This window comes from Mya arenaria, chromosome 9 (assembly GCF_026914265.1).
Source record: "Mya arenaria isolate MELC-2E11 chromosome 9, ASM2691426v1".
NCBI classification, from domain to species: domain Eukaryota; kingdom Metazoa; phylum Mollusca; class Bivalvia; order Myida; family Myidae; genus Mya; species Mya arenaria.
Window position 1 is genome coordinate 5,650,811 of NC_069130.1, and position 23,088 is coordinate 5,673,898.

The 23,088-nt window shown below is 34.4% G+C and overlaps 2 protein-coding genes across 8 annotated transcripts in view; one reads left to right on the top strand and one right to left on the bottom strand.

Annotated features, from left to right (window-relative positions):
- LOC128245449 (integrator complex subunit 11-like) lies at positions 1-16,352 on the top strand. 2 transcript variants are annotated; one of them, XM_052963606.1, is made up of 19 exons: positions 1-97; positions 1,071-1,082; positions 1,471-1,556; positions 2,401-2,474; positions 3,199-3,310; positions 3,715-3,831; positions 4,023-4,121; positions 4,669-4,842; positions 5,511-5,630; positions 7,939-8,045; positions 8,842-8,953; positions 9,433-9,522; positions 9,993-10,155; positions 11,369-11,479; positions 13,429-13,493; positions 14,055-14,197; positions 14,617-14,740; positions 15,924-16,016; positions 16,058-16,352. In XM_052963606.1, exons 1-18 carry the CDS (start codon positions 70-72, stop codon positions 15,987-15,989), a joined length of 1,803 nt encoding a protein of 600 aa, XP_052819566.1. In that variant the 5' UTR covers positions 1-69; the 3' UTR covers positions 15,990-16,016; positions 16,058-16,352. The 2 variants fall into 2 exon arrangements, with proteins under 2 accessions (XP_052819566.1, XP_052819564.1); XM_052963604.1 differs by having other exon boundaries at positions 15,924-16,352.
- The window catches only part of LOC128245450 (leucine-rich repeat-containing protein 23-like), an 18,631-nt gene continuing 11,843 nt past the window's right edge, over positions 16,301-23,088 (bottom strand). The window contains exons 8-10 of one of the 6 annotated variants that reach the window (XM_052963609.1): positions 20,702-20,740; positions 18,864-18,926; positions 16,301-16,690 (exon numbers count right to left, since the gene is read on the bottom strand). In XM_052963609.1, the coding sequence (XP_052819569.1) occupies positions 18,888-18,926; positions 20,702-20,740 (78 nt within the window). In that variant the 3' untranslated portion in view covers positions 16,301-16,690; positions 18,864-18,887. Of the gene's footprint in view, positions 16,691-17,759; positions 17,791-18,863; positions 18,927-20,701; positions 20,741-22,706; positions 22,804-23,088 lie in introns of all 6 variants that reach the window. The other 5 variants (XM_052963607.1, XM_052963608.1, XM_052963612.1 and 2 more) reach the window with 5 other exon arrangements.

The following is a 23,088-nucleotide window of genomic DNA, read 5'->3' on the forward strand; positions in this document are numbered from 1 at the left end:
TGGCAGCGCCCATTGATAATAAGAAATAAAACGTTGATTTTAGGCTGTAAAGTAGAAAAAAAACACGATATGTCAGAGATAACAATCACACCACTTGGTTTGTATTTTAGTTATCTACCACAATTTCTGCAATGTAGAGACTTAAAATTGAATTCAAGAAACAATTTGGGATTTTCCATTATTTTTGCCAACATTTGTACAGACACATTGAATGTTTTGTTTACATGCATTCATATGCAAAGTAGGCAACCAGTATGCTATTGGTCAGTGAATTCGCTTACTGGTTGGCAATGACCACATGAATTGTTTTGTTACTTGTCAACCTTTATTACCCAATTCCTCAGAATACTTTTAATGTAAATTTAGAAATATTATCGTTATTTTCACTTTAACATGTTAAACTAACATTTATCATGATCATGTGTCATGATGTGGTGAACACGTGACTAGCCACAATAATGAGCATATGTGGAACTTTTTTAACATTTAGATATTCATTTTGTTGCCTAAACGCCACAAGTCAACTGATCCATACCAATGTAAAATATATTCTTCAACTGTAACTCCACAAATATGTAACACTGCATTGTTAAATAAAAACACAAAAATTACACTTAAATTATTTTTAGCTAATTCTTTCTCTTATTATACTTAAGTGTTTCATGAAAGACTAATTCAGATCAACTTCTGTCAACATACCATAGCCATTTTGGAACTCAATATGCTTAGCACTGGGATCTGTCATTCTTGGCTAGGAAAACAACAAGTGGGATATGGACGCGTAGAGTTCCCAAAACAAAAATCGACAAAGACTCTGAAGTGGCTGTTTATATGGACTAATCATAAGCCAGTCAGGTCTTATAGGTCTGAGCCATTTAGACAGTGGGCCCTATTGTCTGTATGCTTGCCGTATAATCTGTAGTTCCAAATTAATCACCATGTCACTGCAGGGTTACATCAAGTAACTGTCATCATTATAATTATGAGATGAGTTAATTATGTTGTATATATGAATGTGTCCTTATTATTAATTGATGCATTACATTACATATGTTTGATTTATCTTTCAGGTGCTGGGCAAGGTAAAATATTTGGAAGTTCTAGTCTTATACTGCAGTAGATAAGATCTGGGTCCATGATTTCATACTCAATACACAAAATTGCAAATCTTCATTGTATTTTAACTTTCTTCCTATCAATGCATTCATTTTTTTTTTTTTTTATAATATCATCACAATTTGAAAGTTTATCTTTTATTTACACAGATTATGTAAAAAGTAGTGATGAAAGGATTATTGAGTTGCTGACAATGTAATGGCGAATTCTTGCCTTGTCTCTATGACAGCTAGCTTTATAGTGAGACAGTATAATACTTCTTAACATATATATATATATGCTAAAAGTGTTGCTTTTATATTAATTTAATAAGTTCAAACAACATGACCAATATGAGTTATCAAATTACCACAGATGTTGGCCGAAGCTGCATTCTTGCCACTATTGGCGGGAAGAATATCATGCTGGACTGTGGAATGCATATGGGCTTCAATGATGATGTAAGTGTGTGTTTTTTATTGCACAATAAATTCTTGCCAGGATGTCATTTGTTTGGTATTTTTACTCTGTTTCTCTTTTAGGTCCATTACTCTTAGTTTACTATAAAGGTACATAAACAAGATATGTAGAGATAGAAATCTTTCAGTCATGAATAATCATTTAAAAAAATGATTTTTGGATCAACCAACCCAAGTTCTTACACAATGTACTATTTTGCTTATGTTTGGTCTTGCAAACCATTAACTTTACAGTGTGTGGACTTAACTGTGTAGAATACCAAATAAATAATAACTAAACTAGTGTTTCACACAAAATCATATGCAAACTGCTGTATTATTTATTATATAAAACAAATTACTCACTTAATGGAATTTATGGTTTCATTTTCATCAAAAGCTTTCTAAACAATTCAATCAAAATCCGTCAAGCAGACACTTATCCAAGTTAAGGAAACTGTTCAAAGACCTACCTGATTTTCTAATGGTGCAGTGCTTGCGGTCATTTGTGAACTGGCAGTACTGTCTGTTTATAACATAAACTTGCTTCATGCATGATTATTCAAACATCTTTAATTTAAGTTCTTAGCTTATTGCAGAATAAAAGTACTGTGCATGAAAGGAATTTGTTCTTAAGTTAAATTGCAGCTTTTCGTGATAACATGTTGTTCAACTCACCATGTCTAACTTATCTATGTAAACCTTGTATGGAGGGATTCTTTCAGTAATATGTGTCAATTTAAAAAGTTAAATATTATTTTCAATGTTTCTTTTTTGTCTATCTAAGAGCCGCTAAGTTTTTGTGTGCACAGTTATTTTTTCGCTGTATATGGAAATGGATTTTCAGCGACGATTTCCGGACTTCACATACATAACCCGAGAAGGAAGATTGACAGAACACTTGGATTGTGTTATAATCAGGTATACTGAAATTTACTGTAGTTAATAAACCATTATTCTACACAGAATATGATTAAAATTATTCAGTTTCTGCCAATTTTTTCCAAGTCCATTTCAAGCTAATTTTAGAAAGAATCTAACTTATCTTACGATATTATGTACTGTGAAATTTGGCAGTTCTTCTATTATGAAGTTTATCAATGTACAGAAACACTTGAGCGTGAAGGACCCTCTGATGGCTTACGCAGGACATTTTGATGCCACACAGCACAAAGTATAATAATCACTACAATAGATTCATACTCTTGGCGTTCTTACATTAAGTCTTTCTTCTGTGCATGAAAAAAGCAGTGAATATTGCATAAAATGTTACATAGAAATTTCACAGTGACTAGATGTATCAAATTGATTCATTGTTTTGGCAAACAATATATTTTGGGTGGTGATACATGATTCTGATGGCTTTTAAGCAGGATAAATTGAAAATCCACCAGTTATCTCCTCTTGTCAGATGTATTTTGCAAACACTGGTATACTTTTTCCATTGTAATACAGGGCATTTGTTTGGCACTGGATCGAAATGTGCTCAAGAACTCTTGGGTTTCGGTCCAACAAGGTTAGCCTCTCAAAAGAGTTCTGGTATCTACCAGGGAACACACATGATTTATACCAGCTTAAAGACAACTTTTTGTTATAGTTTGTATAAGCAAGTATAAACTTACTTGTGCCTTGACATATGTTTCAGCCATTTCCATCTCGACCACTGCGGAGCCTTGCCTTACATGTCTGAGATGGTTGGTTTTGATGGTCCCATATACATGACACACCCAACCAAGGCCATCTGTCCTATACTGCTGGTAGGTCAGGATTGTGTGCTTGGCTGGAGTTTTGGAAAACTTTGAAGAGTTTCTTTTATCATCTGTTCTGTAGCCATGTTATGATATTCATTTTCATTACACCAACATCAGATGTGCTCTAGGCTGAGATATGTTGATTTGTAGCTTAAGTTGTGCCAATGACAGTGATGAATCTGAACTGTGACTGTAAGTAGAGTTGCAAATTCCATTGCGTGATGTGTATTAAAGGTCATGGGTATATACTTTTAAGATTACATGTATTTACATTTCTTTTTTTTGTAAGACGTGTTTGATATGATGCAAAAGAAGACCTTTTTTACATGTTACTGTTCATATAAAGTTATTACTTGTCTCCCAGGTGAGGGAAAGTTAATATGTCTTTATTTAACAACCTTACATTGCAGGAGGATTATCGTAAGATCTCCGTTGAAAAGAAAGGGGAGACTAACTTCTTTACGTCGGAGATGATCAAAACATGCATGAAGAAAGTCAAAGCTGTTAACCTACATGAAGTTATACAGGTCAGACTATTCATCAGGAAATATTTTATGTGCTACATTTCATTTGTGGCATTTTGTAGAAACGTATAGAATGAAAGTAAACATCTGCATGAAGTTATAACAAATGAAGTTAAAAAGATTATTCTATAAGACTATTACTGCCGCTATGTTTCATGTCCGGTAATACATGTTGTTCACCATGTTACATCTAGGTTGACGAGGAGATGGAAATTAAAGCATACTACGCCGGCCACGTTCTGGGTGCGGCCATGTTTCACGTCAGAGTAGGTCAACAATCACTAGTGTACACAGTAAGTTGACAGTGTTTTCCTGATTTTCCATTTGTGTAATTTAAACTGAGTATTTTACCAGTACAGAAGGCTTTTTTATATACCAGATTCTGCCATAAGTTGTTGATATTCCGTAAGTGAGTGTCTTTAGGATGTATTATGGGTATACTATAACATTAATTAGATTGAGATACTTAAGAATTTCAGGGACGTAGACATTTTGTCAAGAAAAAGGTTTTTTAATTTCTGTAATTTAAACCATTGAGTAAATAACCTGTAGATGCCGCTTTTTTATACACCAGATTCCACTATAAGTTGTTGATATTTTTTAGGATGCATTATGTGTATTATATAACAGATTATGATACTGACAAATTTCAAGTACATGGACATTTTAGCTGTATATTTATATATTTTAGTTTTTTTTACCAGGAAAAAAGCCTTTCAATCATTAACTTTGTACACTTACGCCATATATGCATACATATGCATTTGTTCAGTTATTAAATACAGAATATTAAAGAGTGAAGTATACATTCGTCTGTATTAAAACTTTCCCCTCCTTTAGGGCGACTACAACATGACTCCAGATCGTCACTTGGGGGCAGCATGGATCGACAAATGTCGACCCGATCTGCTAATCTCCGAGTCCACATATGCTACAACAATCCGTGAGTCCAAGCGATGCAGAGAAAGAGACTTTCTCAAGAAGGTTCATGACTGTGTGGGGAGAGGGGGGAAGGTGAGATTGCAACACTTGTGAAAATATGACTTTCTATGCTCACTCATTAGAATAAATAGATATATCACTAAGATTTTAAAACTATCGATTATCATCCATTTATTCCACAAGGTTAGGAAATTTGTTTGTAAGTAAGCCTTCCGTGTATTTCATAATTAAGTTAATAAATGTTAGCCTAGCTGTTACTTGTTACCTCAGCATCTAGATGCTAACATGTGACATTAACCATACTCAGGTGCAGGTTTATTTGTTCAAGACCAGGCCAAGAAGTTGAGTGTCTAACTTGAGTCTTATTAACATATTGCTGGCTAGATACATGTGCCATGTTAAATCAGCGTCTCTATGCAAACCTGTTACTTCTATGGCCCCCAAGTGCTGATTCCTGTATTTGTCCTACGCCGAGCCAAGGAGCTGTGTATCTGACATGTGACGTTAAATATTCCCAGGTGCTGATTCCCGTACTTTCCCTAGGCAGGGCTTGGGAACTGTGTATCTAACATATGATTTTTATGATTCCCAGGTGCTGATTCCCGTATTTGCGCTAGGCCGGCCCAGGAACTGTGTTTCTAACATGTGACATTTTACGATTCCCAGGTACTTATTCCCCTATTTGCGTTAGGCAGGGCCCAGGAACTGTGTTTCTAACATATGACTTATATGATTATCAGGTACTGATTCCTGTATTTGCGCTAGGCCGGGCCCAGGAGCTGTGTATTCTACTGGAGAGTTACTGGGAGAGAATGAACCTCAACATTCCCATATACTTCAGCCTTGGACTTACAGAGAAGGTGCTCTTATGACATATCATTTATATCACTTTTAGCCTGTCTGTTTTTAGCTCTACTGGCCAAAGGCCAGAAGAGCTTATGCGATGGTAATGTGTACGTAGTATGTGCATCCGTGCGTTCGTGGGTCCGTGCGTCTGTAAACAATTGCTTATGAACACGATAGTCTTCAGTTTTGATTGTATCTCGATGAAACTTGTACAGTATCTAGATATCCATTAGAGCTGGGTTCCTTTCGAAAACCAGCCAGATCCGCCCATGCATGCCTAGATTATGGCCATTGATAGTATAAAAACAATGCTATTGTGTAAACAATTGGTTGTGAACACGATACAGTCTTTAGTTTTGATTGTATCTCGATGAAACTTGTACAGTATCTAGATATCCATTAGAGCTCGGTTCGTTTCGAAAACCAGCCAGATCCGCCCATCAATGCCTAGATTATGGGCCATGAAAGTTTTAAAGAAATGCTTTCTAGTTTTAGCCAAGTTTACATGTACATGTAAATTCAAGTCTAGAGTTAAGGGAGACAATTTGCAAGTCTAGGATTTTGAGAGACAATTTGCTTTTTGCTTCTGCAGTTGATTTTGTGAATTACTCTGCCTTGTTCTTGTTGAAAGCCCAAAGGCCATTTTTTAGCTTTAAATTCTGTAGTTTGCGCATTCATCTTAACAGAATTGGTTGTGAATGTTTAAGTTATGCACCTGGTGTCATTACTGGCCACACCCAGGGTTCACAGGTTTGGTAAACATAAATCTGGAAAGGTTTGAAAATCTTTTTGTGTGTTCGTGCATCCATCTCAGCACAATTGATTGTGAATGTTTGTTCAAATTGATCAATGTTGTCCTAGGATGCCCTTGACTTTGACCTTTTGACCAACTTTTTTAACTTTTAAAAGCTACAGAAATTTTTACTATGAGTACAGTTTTGAAAGCATTTTTTTTTTGTCAAATGACTTTTACTTGGCACATATTAAAATAGTTCATGCAACTAATCTGCTTACAATACTTTCTGGGCTCAGATGTTGAACGTGCTACGTTTTCAGGTAACCCAAACACAAAACATAAACTATATGTCTGTTGCCTTTTACCCATACATACATGCTCTGGATTGATATGACCACAAAAGCCATGCCAGTAGAGCATAGGCCGTTTTAGGTCTCGTGTTATTTTATTATTTTATATCTACAGTCTATTGATCTTGTTTCGTTGAAATCCAACCAACTGTGGAACATAATTGTCGAAAAAGTATAAAACACCTACCTACCTACCAATATATCAAATTGTTGGTAGAGAAAAGCCAAAGAAACTGTCTATTATTTATGGCCTTATGCTGAAAGTACTTTTCACTTCAATAAAACACTGAAAACAAAGGGGCATTCCTGTAGTAAAAAATTAAAAAATAACCCCTGTTTAGAGAAGGCAAAGGCCAAATTGACAATGAACTAATAAGACAAACATATAAATATGTACACAAATACAAACACCATGTACACATATACAAACACCATGTACACACATACAAACATCATGTACACACATACAAACATCATGTTAACACATACAAACACCATTTACACAAATACAAACACTATGTACACAAATACAAACACCATGTGCACATATACAAACACCATGTACACAAATACAAACATCAATTACACAAATACAAACATCAATTACACAAATACAAACACCATGTACACATATACAAACACCACATGCACAAATACAAACACCATACACACAAATACAAACACCACATACACAAATACAAACACCACCTGCACAAAAACAAACACCATATACACAAATACAAACACCACGTGCACAAAAACAAACACCATATACACAAATACAAACACCATATACACAAAAACAAACACCATATACACAAATACAAACATCATGCACACAAATACAAACACCACATACACAAATACAAACACCACATGCACAAATACAAACACCACATGCACAAATACAAACACAATATACACACATACAAACACCATGTACACAATTACAAACACCATATACACAAATACAAACACCATATACACAAAAACAAACATCATGTACACAAATACAAACACCATGTACTCAAATACAAACACCACATACACAATTACAAACAACACATACACAAATACAAACAACACAAATACAAACAACACAAATACATATAAGATCATAGACGCCTCCATACGCAAAGTATGGAGTCATAATTCCCTCTTATATTATATTTACATAAAACATTTTTCTGCCTGTCCATGATACATAAATGTAGACTGTGTACATGATATTTGCAGGCAAACCACTACTACAAGCTGTTTATCTCCTGGACCAGTCAGAAAATCAAAAACACTTTCGTACAGAGAAACATGTTTGAGTTTAAACATATCAAGCCATTTGACAGGTAACTTTTCATTGTTTACATCTTGATCACTGATAAAAGTTTATTAAAAACTTAATCTTTTATTAAAGTTTGCTATTCAAGGAAACAGGCATTAATTTAATGTATATTTTGTAAAGAGTTTAATTTCAAACATTTTCATAATTTTTCCATAATTAAATTTGCTCTTACCCATTTTATAGCTGTTCGGTTTTTCAAAGAAAACATGTTGAGGTATCATCATAGCCCAATCACTCATCTTACTTTGAGGTCTGCATTATGTTAATGAATGCTTGTCAAAATTACGTCTTTAATCTTGTTAATTAATATTCCATGTCGTACAATTACAAGCCAGTGCCATAGCTGTGTTTGAAACACTGGGGACGTTACATGCTAGCCTCTCCATAAGTCAGATTTAATTTCACAAGATATATACATAACTATTTATGAATGTTTCTCAACTTTCTCGTGAATATTTCAGGTCATACATTGACAACCCTGGTGCCATGGTTGTGTTTGCGACACCAGGAATGTTACATGCCAGCCTCTCCATTAGTTAATGTATGTTTCTCAACTATCTTGTGAATATTTCAGGTTTTACATTGACAACCCCGGGGCCATGGTTGTGTTTGCGACACCAGGGATGTTACATGCCAGCCTCTCCATTAGTTAATGTATGTTTCTCAACTATCTTGTGAATATTTCAGGTTGTACATTGACAACCCCGGGGCCATGGTTGGGTTTGCGACACCAGGAATGTTACATGCCAGCCTCTCCATTAGTTAATGTATGTTTCTCAACTATCTTGTGAATATTTCAGGTCATACATTGACAACCCCGGGGCCATGGTTGTGTTTGCCACACCAGGGATGTTACATGCTGGGCTTTCCTTACAGGTCTTCAAGAAGTGGGCACCATGTGAAAATAATATGGTGAATATTCCTATATCATTTATATATAAATCTCTATAAGTATGTAATCATGTTGTATTGATAACTTTGCTTTTTGCTTACATTCAATTTAAGTGATACTCAATATTCATTATGGTCAAAAACACCAATATTCTGTCGAATGATGACAGTTGAGAATTGTGAACAATGGTAGAGGAAGTTGGATCATAATGGGTTTTACAGGATTGTTGATAAAAGGAAGTTGTATAGAAGGAAAAGTGAGACTTTGAACACAGAGTACAAATAGACCATAATTTATAATTCCTTTTGAGACAGTTATATTTACAAAGTGCGACCTTTGGTTCTCTAAGCCTTCATTTTTACTGGAATATTTCTGCACATTCTATTGTTGCTAGCTGACTTACCCAACCCTGAAAAGTGAAGTACACATTTCCAGCGTACCACAAGGTATGGCTTTAATGTCATGGAATCTGTGAGTGTATTGTTGTCGTTGTTACCAGGTGATCATGCCGGGCTACTGTGTGGCAGGGACGGTCGGACACAAGGTCCTCAATGGCGTTAAACGGATAGAGTTTGAAAACAAACAACATGTATGTGTACTAATATATTGCTTATAATCATTTAAGTACAGAATTGGACAAAATAAAAATAAAATTCTTTAGTGAAAATATCTGCTGTATTATTTATCGAGGGCAATAATCAGAGCAAAATTAAACGATTAACAAATGAATTTAATATTTATGGCTGGTTTCTTTACTGGTTTCTCCATTATGAACCATATTTCAATCCTTTCACCAGATACTCTTGTTATTTGACTGTATCCAAGACAGAGTTTTCCACGGCACCAGGTGCCAAGACAAGCCAATACCAAAGCCTTGTGTTGCAAGCTAGGGTTGAGTAAAGAAACCATCATAAGTTAACAGTTATTTTGTACATTATCACTGTTTACAGTATAATATACATGGATATCTGTCAAGTTGGTTTTAATACAGCCAAAATAATAATGTGCATTTCCCAAATTCAAGTTTTTATTGGCTTATTTTCAATGTGTTTTTCGCAGGTGGATGTGAAACTGAAAGTGGAGTACATGTCATTTAGCGCTCATGCGGATGCCAAGGGAATCATGCAGCTAATCTCCTGGTGTGAGCCAAAAAATGTGCTGCTTGTTCATGGGGAGGCGGCCAAAATGGACTTCCTCAAGACAAAGATACAGGGGGAGTTTGGTATGACAAAGTTAATTGTTAAATTGAATTTACATAGGAGCTAAAAAAACAAAGTATGCAGCTTGTGCACAAAGACAAAGATTCAGGGGGAGTTTGGTATGACTATGTTTATTGTTAAGTTGAATTTACATAGGAGCTGAAAAATGTGCTGCTTGTGCATGTTTAGGCAGCAAAAATGTACTCCTTCAAGACAAAGGAGATAGTACAGGGAGAGTTTGGTACAGGGAGAGTTTGGTACAGGGAGAGTTTGGTACAGGGAGAGTTTGGTCCAGGAAGAGTTTGGTACAGGGAGAGTTTGGTACAGGGAGAGTTTGGTACAGGGAGAGTTTGGTACAGGGAGAGTTTGGTACAGGGAGAGTTTGGTCCAGGGAGAGTTTGGTACAGGGAGAGTTTGGTACAGGGAGAGTTTGGTACAGCAATGTTGATTGTAATTGAGTAATACTGAATGTTTTTATGTAGAAATAAGGAGCTGATTAAAGTGTTCCGTTCATGCACTGGGAAGTAGTGAAGACGGTTAACAACAATACCAAATATAGGGGTAGTTTTATACGGTGATCTTTAATGTGTAAATGTTTAATTGTATCTAGGAGCTGATAAGCATCCTACTGATTTAAAAGCTGTGTAAAAGACTTCCTCAAGACCAAAATATTGACAGGTTATTTGTGAGAAATTGATATTTTTAGCTCATGGTATTGTCAAAGTTTAGATGTCATTGTTGACGGCTTTAACCTTTCCCATGACTTAAAAAACATTAAAGATATTCAAATGAAACTTTTTACAAATGTTGCCAGAGACAATACACACATGTTTAGCAGCCCGATAAGCAAGGCATTCATATATATCAAGAAATGTCACTTGTTTGACTGTAAAACAGGAGAGCTTTGGCATTTGCCCTGCGATGTTCTCATTATATAATAAATATGAGGCAGTAGATAAATGGCCCTTATGCAAAGGGAAGTAATGAAAATAGATTTTCGCAGGTCAAAATCATACAAAGGATTTGGTGGGTCAAATTATTGTAATAGTAGATCTCAGTAGATACAGCTGAACACCGCTGGTTAGAACTCGCTTGGCTTCAACAAGATTTCTTCGAACCAACAAGGCAGACTGTTTCTCTATGAGAGCAATAAATGTCAACGAAAATGAACACTTGCAGAAGATACAATTTCAGGCTACTACATATGTTTGTAAATGTTTGTTTGTGTTATTTCAGGTATTGACTGTTATAAACCAGCCAATGGGGAAACAGTTACCATAGAGACACAACATAATATTCCTGTTGATATTTCCCTAAATCTTCTCAAACGAGAAGCCTCATTTAAAGGTAATGTGATCTTACTTTTTGTATTTTTTAAATTCACAATGCCACAAAGGACTGAGGTCATATCAACGTAAAGGGACTCGCTCATTTTTCAGACCAAAAATCAGTTTATTAGTTTTCCTGGTTATGCGTATGAAAATACTCATTTTATCATTATTTTTCTCTATGATACTGAAATTTTGGTTTAAATGAGGGCTTAAACAAAAGATTTGCATATTTTGAAGATTTTTGGAATACATTGATAACATCATGTCAATCAACCAATCACACAACAATGAAATTGTTGAAACCCGTTATTAACTGTTTTGAAAATAGTGGTCTTCAAAGACAATATTTGAGCTATCAATATTTGCTGAAGGGTTCCAGGGTTTGGTATTTTAGTTTTAACACTCCTTATAATTTGCCACACTTTATTTTGTAATAAAATAGTGCATTTTATAACCCATGAGCAGGTCCCTTTAAGTTCTTAGGTTTTCTGTGACATTGACATTTTCCTCAACTGTATTATTTTATGTGCTGAAGAAGTTTTGCTTAATATAGACCACACATTATGAAATAGTTTTCAATCATCTTAAAAACATTTGAGATATGGTTTGTATATAAATTATGACATTTTAAAATTCTGCACTGTGATGAAAAAAACTTTTTTATGAATACACCTGCAAGGGTGGTAATTACTATGATTCTTATCCTTGTCCAGTGAATACATTCAGTCGTATTAGCTTTATTTTGCGGTCCAATCACTCAGATTCTACTCCACAGTCCAGTCAAAACACTCAGATTCTAGTCCACAATCCAGTCAAAACACTCAGATTCTAGTCCACAATCCAGTCAAAACACTCAGATTCTAGTCCACAATCCAGTCAAAACACTCAGATTCTAGTCCACAATCCAGTCAAAACACTCAGATTCTAGTCCACAATCCAGTCAAAACACTCAGATTCTAGTCCTTAATTTAAGTTGAATCTAAGTTGCATTTTGATTACCTCCTGTGGGTCTTGTTTTGAAGAATTAAAACATGATTTCATTGACATACTTTATGCCTGCTTGTCATTTAAAGGGACTGTACACCAGATTGGCACCAAAAAAGTTTTTTTTCTGTAATGAATCTCAGGACAATTATCTAATAGAATGTATTATGCTTTGATATCATAATTGTAAAAAAAAAGTACCAAAATGTAAAAAAAATATTGTGTCGGAGACCGGGTTCAAACCCTTGTCGCCAAAATTGCAGTCCAGCATCGTATCCACTGAGCTATGAAGGCTTACTCTAATTGGGTGACATAATTAAGCTATACACCTACCTCGGTAATATCACGTGATAACACCGACTAGCCACTCATGCATAAGGAATGAATTCTACCTGGTAGACATACCCAGTAATCTTTTTTAATGGAAAAATACATATAACTGCTAAACTTGAACAAATTGTAAACTATGTGGTACTTCAGTTAGTAAGTTTCAATGCATTGTACACATCGATGCCAAGTTTATGTCAGTTTTCGACAATTTTCTTCTTTTTTTCGCTATTTTATCATACGGAGTACAGCCCCTTTAAGCATATATAATGGACTCCAATATATGTTTATATATGCTTTCAATTTTTTTATCAATCAATCGATCTAGTTATACTAAAGGATTAACAGGAAAGGTCGATTATGCAGAACTTAGTTGAGGTTATCAACATTGTTAACGGCATCATTGTTAAATTTTAAAGGTGAACCTTTTTATTATGTGGTCATTTATTTAAATAAAGCAAGTACAGCTGAAACAGTTGTCTCAAGTCTTGTTAGAAATACTGTCACAAGTGAATGTATGGAACTTCCAGAGTAGTAAAGTTTGAAAGTGAACAAAAATTACATTAACAATAAATGCTTCAACAAAGTTCTGACCAATCTGCGCTTTTGTAATAATGAAGTGACAAACTGGCAAACTAACTTTATATAATTCAGATTTGACCTATCCAGACCCAAAGAAACATAGAGTTCTGCATGGTGCCCTACTAATGAGAGGAAATGTAAGTATGTGTTCATGTTAAGACCAGAATACCCAGGGTTAAGCAAGCCCTGCACTCATACACAGTTGGCAAAGCAGTCATCGAAAAATCGACTTGAATGAACAAGCCTTAATTCCTATACTTATATTTGGTATTATATTTTCATCAAGCCGTACTATATGAAATACAGATTTGGAGCAAGCTGGAAGGTATTTTATCAGTGCAGAGGTTGCAGGCTTTTGCTAATTTCAACCATTGGCAGAGGATGTTTTGATTATAAGTTTTACATGTCCATGCTTGTTACAATTATCCATGCCCAATGAATGTTTTAATCTAAAGATCAGAGGCTGCATTACAGAAGCAACTTAAGTTGAATTTTCACCTTACCCTCAAGTTTGACAATTTAACTGTTAAAGAAAGAATGAGAATCTGAACTTTGGTGTTGAGATCTGTGATATTATGAAACATAAACCTTACATAATGCAAAATGTTTAAATCTTTTTACTCTTGCTTTCGTATCATTCATTCGCAATTTAGTATTGAAACAGGTACGGTTTGATCATTTCTGTTTCTTGTGTGTAGAAACTCCAGTTGGTCGACGCCGACGAGGCTCTCAAGGACCTTGGAATCAAGGAACATAATCTACGTTTTACATCGACGCTTTATGTCGACGAGACAGGGCCCGCGCAGCAACTCACAGAGAAAGTATACCAGCTCTGTAAAAAGTATGTTTTTAAAATTACTATTAATTAATGACCTCAGATTTTTTTTTCAAATTTACACAATTTATCTGTTCTTACTTCAACTATCAATGTTTACATGACTGAACTGGCCAAACAATTCACAGAATTTTTTTCACAATCTGTACTTACTTTTGACTATGAACGTACGTGACTTAGGGGCTGAGAAATTCACAATGACATTTTCACAATCTGTACTTAACTTTGATATGAACATCAACGGGACTGGGCCGGCTGAGCAATTCACAGAGAAAACATACCTGCTATGTAAGAGGTATATTTGTCATGGAGCAATTTTGCAATAGGTTTGCGAGTACTTTTATGCCTAAGGATTATTTTTGTTTTTATATAGTATATGGGTGTTATGGATCTTTTACTGTCATGGATGTTTTGTCATTTCACAGGAAGGTGTCGGACCATCCTAGCCAGTTGTCATCGGATGGTTCAATATCGGTGTCAGACGTAATGATCACAATATCAGGAGAGGATGAAGAAACCAAATCCATCCTTGTGACTTGGTCCCACCAGGTATTGTTTGACTGTTTTTCGAAGAAAACGTGTCAAGGTAGTTTGATCATTGTCCATGTTGATGTCGAAGTGTGTTGTTTTTACCCTTTCTTAACGCAAAAACCATATCTGGTTTGGTATTCATACAACATCTTAAGTCATTTCTTAACTAAGTCAATACTCCAAGATTTTCATAGTAAATCAAAAGAATGTATAAGTGTTTTTAACATGAAGGTATGTATTTTTAATCAAATCAATGATAAAAAAGTATTTCAGATATGATAAAGTTATTACATCATATAGTAAAAGAGGTACTTAACTTAAGAAATTGACTCAAGTTAGGAAATGACTGAAGATGGTTTATGGGTACCGCTCCTGGCTTTTATTACATTTTATTTATGCTCCTTTCAACAGCAAAAACAACAAAAATTATGCACATACTGTGCTTGATTACTTTACTTAATCCATCCATGTGACTTGTCTTACCAGGTTCCAAAGGTTGTCTGGCAATGAATAGTTTCAGTTTTGTGTCAGTGTCCTATATAGTCATTGTTGATATCTTGTGTGACTCTGTATGGTGGTTATATAATCATCTTGGTGATTCAGTTGAGGTTAATGATAGCTTTGGTGTAATGTGTGTTGGAGCAAAAAATGTAATCATGGGGCATTGGCCAAAACTTTAAGGCATTCAAGATATTTCCAGCAGCGTATACACATGTGTAGCAAGGCTCATAAATCTGGTGTTAATAATTAGACAACAGCAACTGACAGGTGTTTGCATTTGATTGTGGTGCTCTTGTTTGTTGCTGGGCAAGACCCAATTGTTCCAAAATTCCATCCAAATTAATTTAATGAGGAATACTTCAGATCCAAACTATATATATTTGAACACAAAAAGCAGGATTATGTCTTATAATTAAAATGGACGTGAGGAAGAAGTTTATCATTTCTACCTGCTACTGAACACAGAATGGGGACACCCATCTTATTACCTGGTTAGAATGCTAAGGGTTCTTTCACGGTCATTTACATTTTATGTAATACATACAGGCATGATGCAATAACTGTAACTTTGAGAAATTAACTACAAGTCCAATTCCTGCTTATTGCAGTTACCATGTTAATTCACACGAAGGTGTGCACTCAATGCAACGATGCATGTCATTTTCTTGATGTTATAGCAAGTTCTTGTCACCATTTACAGGAGGAAGACCTTGGCAGTGCTTTGATGAATATGATGAAGAATGAGCTGTCTGTTGTCGATGAATGAACTCCGCCAAGCTCAGTATATATTAAGGATAAACTCTGAAGTAACTGTAGCAGCATGCTTGGACTGTTGATTGTTAGAGCAGTTTTGGGTCATGGTGATCAAACTGTATCTGATAAAAGACATGAACAATGTTTGGAAGTTCATACAAGTATTCTTTTCTTCTGTATCACAGCAGATGTATGTTTGACATACATGTGTACTGTGTAGCATGTTTGAGGCCGTAACTGAATCTCCCAACCCAATGGCTATACAAGTGCTGGACACATTGTCAGAAAGGATAAACAAGCAGCTTCTCAGTCATGTTTTATTTGACATTTTTCATGTTTGCATAAAATTACAAAAACAATAAAATATCTTATCACAGTTTCTTTAGTTTTTTTTGCCCTGGACATACCAAATATTAATTATTGTTTGGATTGAATTTTGTAACTATTAAACTACAAGTACAGGAAGACTTACAGTTGAATATGAGCTGAGTTAATGAAAAAGGGCAGGTTTAATCAAGGTCCTCTTCAAAAAAACATCTGGTTATATAAATACTGGTAAATTCACTTTCCTCATTAAAATGTTTTTTCATTCGAGTTCAAAATATATAGAATAAATACTGCCTTGTTATTAAATAACAATATAAAATTGTGTATGTGAAGTTTGGGGATTCACTCCAGATCACTGTCTGCATTATCTTCATTCTCCTCCATCTCCTGAAAAAAGTAAGGGAAAAATTATCATACTTGAATATAAATACCATACTTCTGAGGAAGAGTTAAACTGCAAACAACAGATTTTATGCAATTCTGTACCTTCATATCAACACTTTTATACTCTTCTTAAAAAAAGATTATTTTAATGCCAAAACTTTAGATTTTACTTTAGTTATGTTATAGGAAATCAAAGGTATGTTGTTAATAATTTTGTGTGTATTTCTTGACAAGTAAGGCCCCTAGTGCATAAAGTGGCATGCCGGAATGTAAAGGCAAGTCACAAAATACTGCATATGCAACCAACTACATTTTAAAACCATACAAAAATGGTTTTGAATTTATTACAGGTTTAAATGATCCTTGGTGGTTTTCAGAATACATAAAATATAATTTTGGCATTTTGAAAGTTGGATTGCACATGTAAATAGAAAACTAAATCATTTACAGGAGAATCTGAGAAATGTATTGTTTATAAATGGCAATGACAATTCTACAAAATGTATGGGTTTAAATTCCTGTTAAAAACACTCCACACGACTAAAATGTGTTATTTATCATACCACTTGCAACCACCACATTGTGACATCATTTATACAATCATAAAGATAAAATGTATATAAATGTTACTCCTTTAACTCAGCCACCTATATTCTATTAACACTACATAAGTACCGTGGGATAATTGACTGACAAATTTTTATTTTTATATTTTTCTTAAGTGAATCAAATTGAAATAAAAGAGCGTATTAAAGTAGTATTTGTGGGATTTTGTGCCCAACCATCAGAAGAGCTACTGAAACTGAGCTATCGAGTACTACATAACTTGAGCTTGAAAAATTTCTAAAGCTACCTCAGCAAGGATTTGCGGAGAAAATGAGAATTTACAAGTCATTTAATTGTCCCACTGTACAAAATGAAGGGCAGGGGGAAATTGAATACCGGGCCTGGTATCTGACAATAATAGATTGATGCAAAAATTCTATTCTGTATCAGAAACACTACAGAAGTTGAAAAAAGTCAAGATAACATAAAAATGGCCGCTGTGCTTTGCATTTGTGAATGTACTTACAAGGTGCGGGAGTTGTAACAGTACTTTCAGTCTGTATAATATACATTGTATTTCAAATATGCAGAGTTGAACTTGTAGAAACTCATTAACACCATCCTTATTAGGAATTCTCGATTAGTTTTGCACTTTCGTAACAGACAATGCTTGCTCATTATTTAAATATTTCATACATTTCATCAAATTATTGTCCCAATTCATTCCATGAAGCTTGTTTTGTAAACTGTTAACACTACCAACTTAGAAATTAAGTTCTTATAACACTAAGAGCCCTTTTCAGTTTCCAGTTGATTCATAACCTTTATCCCCATAGAGCACCCTGAGTAATTCAAATCAATAATTAATACAGCCGAAACTCTGACTCCATATCCCAGGGACCGGCTAAATTTCTCTGAGCTGTGCGAACAGGGAATGCTTCAAAAGTAAAATTGGTCCTTTACATGAAATTTGAGCCAAAGAGAAAATCCAGCCAAGCAATATGGAGCCAACAGGTTTCGACTGCAATAACTCATGAATAATTAATGTGGTGAAATTCGAATGTTTGATTGGATGCCTCAGGCAATACCAAAATAGCTGAGTATTTATAGTTGAATATGAATATTCATGCATTATAAAGTTTAGCTACCGTAGGCTATTTGCCCACAGTACATCTTTTAGGGTAATCGGAACAATTGAATCCAACTAGGACTAGAAACATGACATCTAGGAAAATAAAAATAATCAGAAAGAAGCATGTTAAACTACCAATAAGGCATGTTACTTGCAACATTTGATGACATCTGGATCTAAAACGCATGTTAATCTACCATTGTGCTTAGTGTTACTAACATCAATTTAATGTTACTGGCATCAATTTAATGTTACTGGCATCAATGTATCAATTGTAAGTAACATCAAGGTGATGTCTCTGACATCAAATTGATGCCGACATTGTTTTGACTTCAACAAGAACTAAACTACCATAACAACATGTTCAATTGATTAAAAGGTATGTTAAAACTAGCATCAAGGAATGTTAAAATTGCTGTCATGGTATGTTAGGCTCCTGACAGCTTGTGTTAATGGCACACCGGGGTAGGGCAAATCTACAGTCTGTATAGTTCTTACATGCGGCATGCAATAAGGGTAATATTAATCTTCATTTGTGGCACTCTCATCTTCACCCTCTTGCTGTGAAAGAAAACAATATCAATTTTTAAGGTATTTCAACCTGTTTTGACATAGTTATTTTTTGCCCCATTTGCCGTAATGTTAATTTTGTGCATGGTGACCCCATTGTTATGTTGGTCTCATTTGAAAAAAGTTTTGTTGCTGATCAAAAATATGTTAAACAAGTTACAAAACAGTATACAGTTGAACAGCCGGCACGAGGACTTTCCTGCTTGGCTCGAACTCCCTGAGGTTCAAGGTATTTTGACCAGCCCCTGGGGGTTCGAGCCAAGCAGGAATGTCTATCTTCAGTATAAAGAAATTGGTCCTTTACAGTCAGTTCGAGCCCAAGAAGAAAATGAGCCAAAAGTGTTCAAGCCAATGGGGTTGGACTGTACTAATTTAATGATGTTTTGAAATGTTATAAGGTATTGTACTACACATTTTAACTCATGGTTACTAGCATTGACAAACTTCTATTTATTTATCTAAGGCCCAAAATCTCATTTCACTATGTTGTAAATTTGTTCTGGTCAGACCTTAACCATGTCTTTATTCTACTCATTAAACTGCTTTCAAATGATATCAATATAATATGGGGTTACTAACAGTCAAATTTTTACCTCAATAGGGGTCGAATACCTTAATAAAGTATGTGTACTTTACACAAGCCTATGAAAAAAGTGATTTTTTGTGTGCAAAATGTTGCTGTATTCTTTGACACTAAAATTAGAACTATGCTTGAAGAATGAATGATCCATACATACAACTGTCATTTCTTATAATGTACCGAGTACAATATACATAATTGTGATCTTGCTGTACTGTACAGAATCAAAAGAAGAACAACTGTTCATAGCTTACATGTGAGCTGTATGTAATCTACATTTACTGTATTGCAAAATATTCAGCAAAATATAAAATAAAGAAATAAAAGAAAAGTATAGGAAATAAAGAGCACTTCTTTAGGATAAAAAAATGAGTGTGATCTTGTCATACATGGAGATGTAAAGACTAGTAGATCTACTTATTTTTAAAAGTAATGAAAAATATAGAAATATTATGCCATAAACACATTCACCATAACACAAGCAACAATTTAAAAAAAAAAGGATTTTATTAATGAACCCTCCACCACCAATTAACGAACAAATGATTTGTTCAATGTAAATAAAAGAATGTTCTGAAAAAAGAAACTTAGGTGGTTACCGAAAGATGAAGTAAAATAACTGTTGACATGTCAGTTTTTATGACCAAAAATATGCATTTTTTTCTCAAAATTTTAACCCAAAAATCTAAAGCCTCAAATCTTGGAACAGTTTAAATTTTAGTTACCGGTACATTTACTTGGTAATAATGGAATTACAGTATTCACTTGATAGTAAATACCAAGAAAATAATTTTCTTTTAAAAAATGGACATGCAAGGAGGGATGTTAAAGCTGCACTCTTACAGATTGTACGTTTTGACATTTCTTAATATTTTGGAATGAGCTAAATTTTGCTAAAATGTCTGAAAATCGGTGATATAAGATTGCTGATTAAAGAGCAAACTGCAGTTATTTAATATTTACGCTCGAAACTATGGCAAAAGTTAAAGGACTACCGGGCTTGCTCAAAATCTGAATTTAACATATTAGAGCTGTATACAATTATGCAAGCCCACTAGCATTGCAAGAATGTGGTCTTAATACAAACATTTATTTTTGATGAGAAAATGCATATTTTAGTTCATTCAATATTATAAAACATGGAAACATCGAGGAAAAAAGGGTGTTCATTTCAGGCCTGACATACTTCTTCTTGCTGTTCCGTGATCGAGGAACCAACCTTCACCTGGTAACAAGAACACACAAACACAGGTTAACACACATGGCGGGGCCTCACACAAAACCAATGTAACTCCTACAGAGTTTTGCACTGAGCGCTTGACAGGCAGCAAAACACCACATTAGAAATTATCTCATTTGATCATGGCATACTGTTGTTAGATTAACTAATAAAGATTATAATTCACTTTTACTTTGGTCACTGATCTCTTATGATTTATTGCAGCCGATTGTGTAAAACAGGGCCCAATCTCTCGAAACTTCTTAAGTCCTTTATAACAGGATTAAGCTAAGCTCACTATTTTTGTTTTTCAATAATTTGCGTAATATTAACTTCTTAAAGAAATTTTTATACTTCAGATAGGAATTAAATTTATGATAATCACAATAAACCATTTTCCTTTCATAAAAGTTCAATTTAAGTATGTATTTTAGCTAACTGAAATATGCTTCTTAAGCCTGTTAAGCTCAAGATGTTTCGAGAAACTGGGGCCAGGTTAGTTCTTTGGAACGGTCAAAGTTAGCCAAAATGTTTATTCATTGGCCAAGAATAATCAAATATTTACTATCAACCAATGAAATTTGCAAACTGGCCAAAAGATAGCCTGTGGGTATCTTATCCTAGTTCTATACCAGTGGCTGCAGTCATTTATGTCAATTCAAAGCTGAATGGTGTTTTTTCGTTCTTTTACTATTAATGAGTTGCATATCATACCATTGTAAGAATGGGGTTCTCTCTATCTTATACAATTTACAATGATGGGAAAGTGAGAATAAAGAACATCATGGCACTTAAATAAATGGTAAAACCTGAGATAATTTCTTACGAATGGATATCATAGTATACAGCCACCATATCATGTGGTTACCTTAACATACATCTACTATTTCACATGGCTATCATAGTATACAGCCACTCATACTTATTATTTATTAATCTGCATTCAAAATAAATTACAATTAAAAAAACAATAAAGAAAAGAGATACATTGTAAGAACATATAAATAAAATGTGGATATAAAAATATGATCAAACCATGAACATTTTGTTTTCATATACATATAACATATATTTCAAAATGGGATTTAAACAGGGCAATGTCAAAGCTAAATAGCACAATGGGTAACATGGAACAGATATATATGTATACATATAAAATACATAATACAACACATACACATACATAGCCCATGCTTTTATCTCGGCAACAAATAAACAACATGCATTTATGCTGGCAACACTGCTCGTCTTTCTGAGGTTTTATATTTTGACCTGTTGGGAAACCTTGAAACTGTTTTTTATAAAAGGTAGTACCGTATATGTCCTATTAAACACACAGGGCAAATGTCTTTTTGAGAACCATGTGCGTTGAAATAGAAATCTGTGTAAAATGCTGTTGTTTTTTTTTCAGTCCAAAAAGGGGCATTACTCGATTCTTCAAGTCAGAGTTAGTGGTAAGATTACTTCCCAACAGGTCAAAACCACTTGCAGCATTCTTGTGATGAAATTCATATAATTAATATAATCATTGACAAAATTTATACTTGGTGAAAATATATATATATCATTTTTTTATCTTAAGGCGCGGGGCAGGGTATGTCTCATTCATGAAAATATTTTCACTATAAGCAAATGAATTTAGATACTCAACTGAGCCAATATATAATATTTGGACATTGAGTGTTTTTTTAAATGTTAGCCATACATCAAATATGTGTTGACAAAAATATAAATTCAAGGCGAAATTTTTGGTAACTGATGATTAATCTACTTTTCAATATTTTAAGTGAATAATTTACCAAAAGAAAGACCTTTTCATGAATGGATTGGCTCAAGCCACAACAAATGAACCCTAGGAGGTCAAATGAAGCAAAAGATACAAAATGAAGCCAAAGTACATGTACACAAATCTCCCTCCATGTAAAAGCCATGCAGTATAATGTATCGGTATACAGGGATTTTTCACTCTCACCGTTATTGCTACCATTTTCATGACTTTCCGAATCTTCGTCGCGGAAACTTATGTGATATCTTGTCGGCCCCGCATGCACAGCAGCTAAGCCCTTAAGCTAACATGGGTACCAGGTTTGATTAAGATATTTCAAGTAAAGCAGTGAAATTGTCAGCCAGGAAAATAGTGATGAAAATATACAATAAGAAAAACAGGACGTGATTATTATTATGACAAACACCACAGGATTACAATGTTGATAATGTGTGTTCCCAAATGCAAGATGTGATTAACATATTATGTGAAATGATTAAGGCCAAGATAAAAAAACGTTTGTTCCCGATTTCACTGCCAAAAAAAGGGTCGGTAGGTAGGGCTATTTAAATAACAAACAAAAAGAACT

Coding starts and splice junctions, on each gene's coding strand:
- LOC128245449 (XM_052963604.1), top strand. CDS start 70: ATGTCAGAGATAACAATCACACCACTTG. Junction 8,046..8,841: donor CATATCAAGCCATTTGACAG/GTAACTTTTCAT, acceptor TGAATATTTCAG/GTCATACATTGACAACCCCG. Junction 14,741..15,923: donor TTGTGACTTGGTCCCACCAG/GTATTGTTTGAC, acceptor CACCATTTACAG/GAGGAAGACCTTGGCAGTGC.